Source organism: Dendropsophus ebraccatus, chromosome 12 (genome assembly GCF_027789765.1).
Source record: "Dendropsophus ebraccatus isolate aDenEbr1 chromosome 12, aDenEbr1.pat, whole genome shotgun sequence".
Lineage (NCBI taxonomy): Eukaryota > Metazoa > Chordata > Amphibia > Anura > Hylidae > Dendropsophus > Dendropsophus ebraccatus.
The window spans coordinates 76372101-76373765 of NC_091465.1; the positions used below are offsets into that span (position 1 = coordinate 76372101).

A 1665-nucleotide genomic window follows, 5' to 3' on the forward strand; every position below is an offset into this window, starting at 1 on the left:
GTAGTACTGGGCACTATTATATGTTATAGGAGTAGTACTGGGCACTATTATATGTTATAGGAGTAGTACTGGGCACTATTATATGTTATAGGAGTAGTACTGGGCACTATTATATGTTATAGGAGTAGTACTGGGCACTATTATATGTTATATACGGAGTCAGTAGTACTGGGCACTATTATATGTTATAGGAGTAGTACTGGGCACTATTATATGTTATAGGAGTAGTACTGGGCACTATTATACGTTATATACGGAGTCAGTAGTACTGGGCACTATTATACGTTATATACGGAGTCTGTTCTTACTGCTGCTCTTCTGTTCTTCGTCTTCTTCGTCTTTTTTACTTTTGCACTTGTTGAGTTTTCTGAAACTTTAGAGTTGTGTTCTGAATCTTATAACCTGGTCCCCAACCTGTGGCTCCACAGCTCCCAGCATGCAGTGAGAGTAGCAGGTCGCCAGGGCATGATGGGAGTTGTAGTTGGGCAACAACTGAAGAGCCATAGATTGGAGACCACCTGGTTATACAGTATGATAAGGAGATGGAGAGCATTGCTGATCGGTTTCTCTTCTTTCTTCTTGCCTTCTGCTCTCCTGCCTTGAACCTTTCTTCCCTCTTCTTCATCGCTGGCTCTTCTTCCTCATTCTCTATATCCCACACCGGTATACCTCCCTGATTCTCTGTAACATCGTGCTGCATCTTCCACCTTCGCATGACTTCTCCTCATCTTCATCCTTACTGATCTCCTATCACCTCTGTATCTCCTCACTGGGTGGCCTCCTGTCTTCTCACCCTCTTCTCATCTTCTTCATCACCTATTACCTCCACTTCCTCCCCCATTTCCTTCCTATGTCATCTCCACTTCCTCACCTAATATCTTTGCCCTTCTTCTTCTTCTCACCTGTTTCTCTTCTTCTTCTTCTTCTTCACCTGTTCCTGTCCTCTCATCCTCGGTCCATCTGCCTCTGACACTTGCTCCTCACCTGTTTCCTCTCCTCCTCTTGGTGACTTGGTCCTTTCACCTCCTTGTCTTCCCTTTCTCCTAAATTACATATTTTGGTCCTTTTCACCTCTTCTTCTTCTGTCTTCCTCCGCCTGAGACTCTTTTTTCTTCTTCATCTGCTTCTTCTCTCATCTTCTCACTATTACTCTTGTCTCATACTCAACTTCTTCCTGCATCATCTTCTACCTCGGGTCCCTTCTTCTCCCACCATCTCTTCTCTTCTTCTCTTCGGTCCTCTTCTTCTCCTTTCCCTTCTCCTCTTAACCCTGTCTGCAGACTCAACCATGGATTGCAGCTGCGTGTCTGATATCCTGCTGACTCCTTCTATGCCGGCTCTCTGGACTCCAGGTAACGTGCGACATTAGTGTGTGTGCTGTCTGTGGTGGCATGCGACATATCTCTCTCTATCTCTCTATTTATCAATCTGCCTGCCTGTTTATCAATCTATTATGTATTTATTTATCTTCTATCTCCTATCTATCTATCTATCTATCTATCTATCTCCTATCTATCTATCTATCTATCTATCTCCTATCTATCTCCTATCTATCTTCTATCTATCTATCTATCTATCTATCTATCTATCTATCTATCTATCTTCTATCTCCTATCTATCTATCTATCTATCTATCTATCTATCTATCTATCTATCTATCTAGCT

At 42.5% G+C, this 1665-nt stretch overlaps 1 protein-coding gene across 1 annotated transcript in view; it reads left to right on the forward strand.

The window, feature by feature from the left end:
- Nucleotides 1-1288: 1288 nt before the first annotated feature.
- The window catches only part of ERFL (ETS repressor factor like), a 16001-nt gene continuing 15624 nt past the window's right edge, over nt 1289-1665 (forward strand). Inside the window, exon 1 of the mRNA XM_069946719.1 lies at nt 1289-1352. Coding sequence (XP_069802820.1) covers nt 1289-1352 — 64 coding nt within the window. The remainder of the gene's footprint in view (nt 1353-1665) is intronic.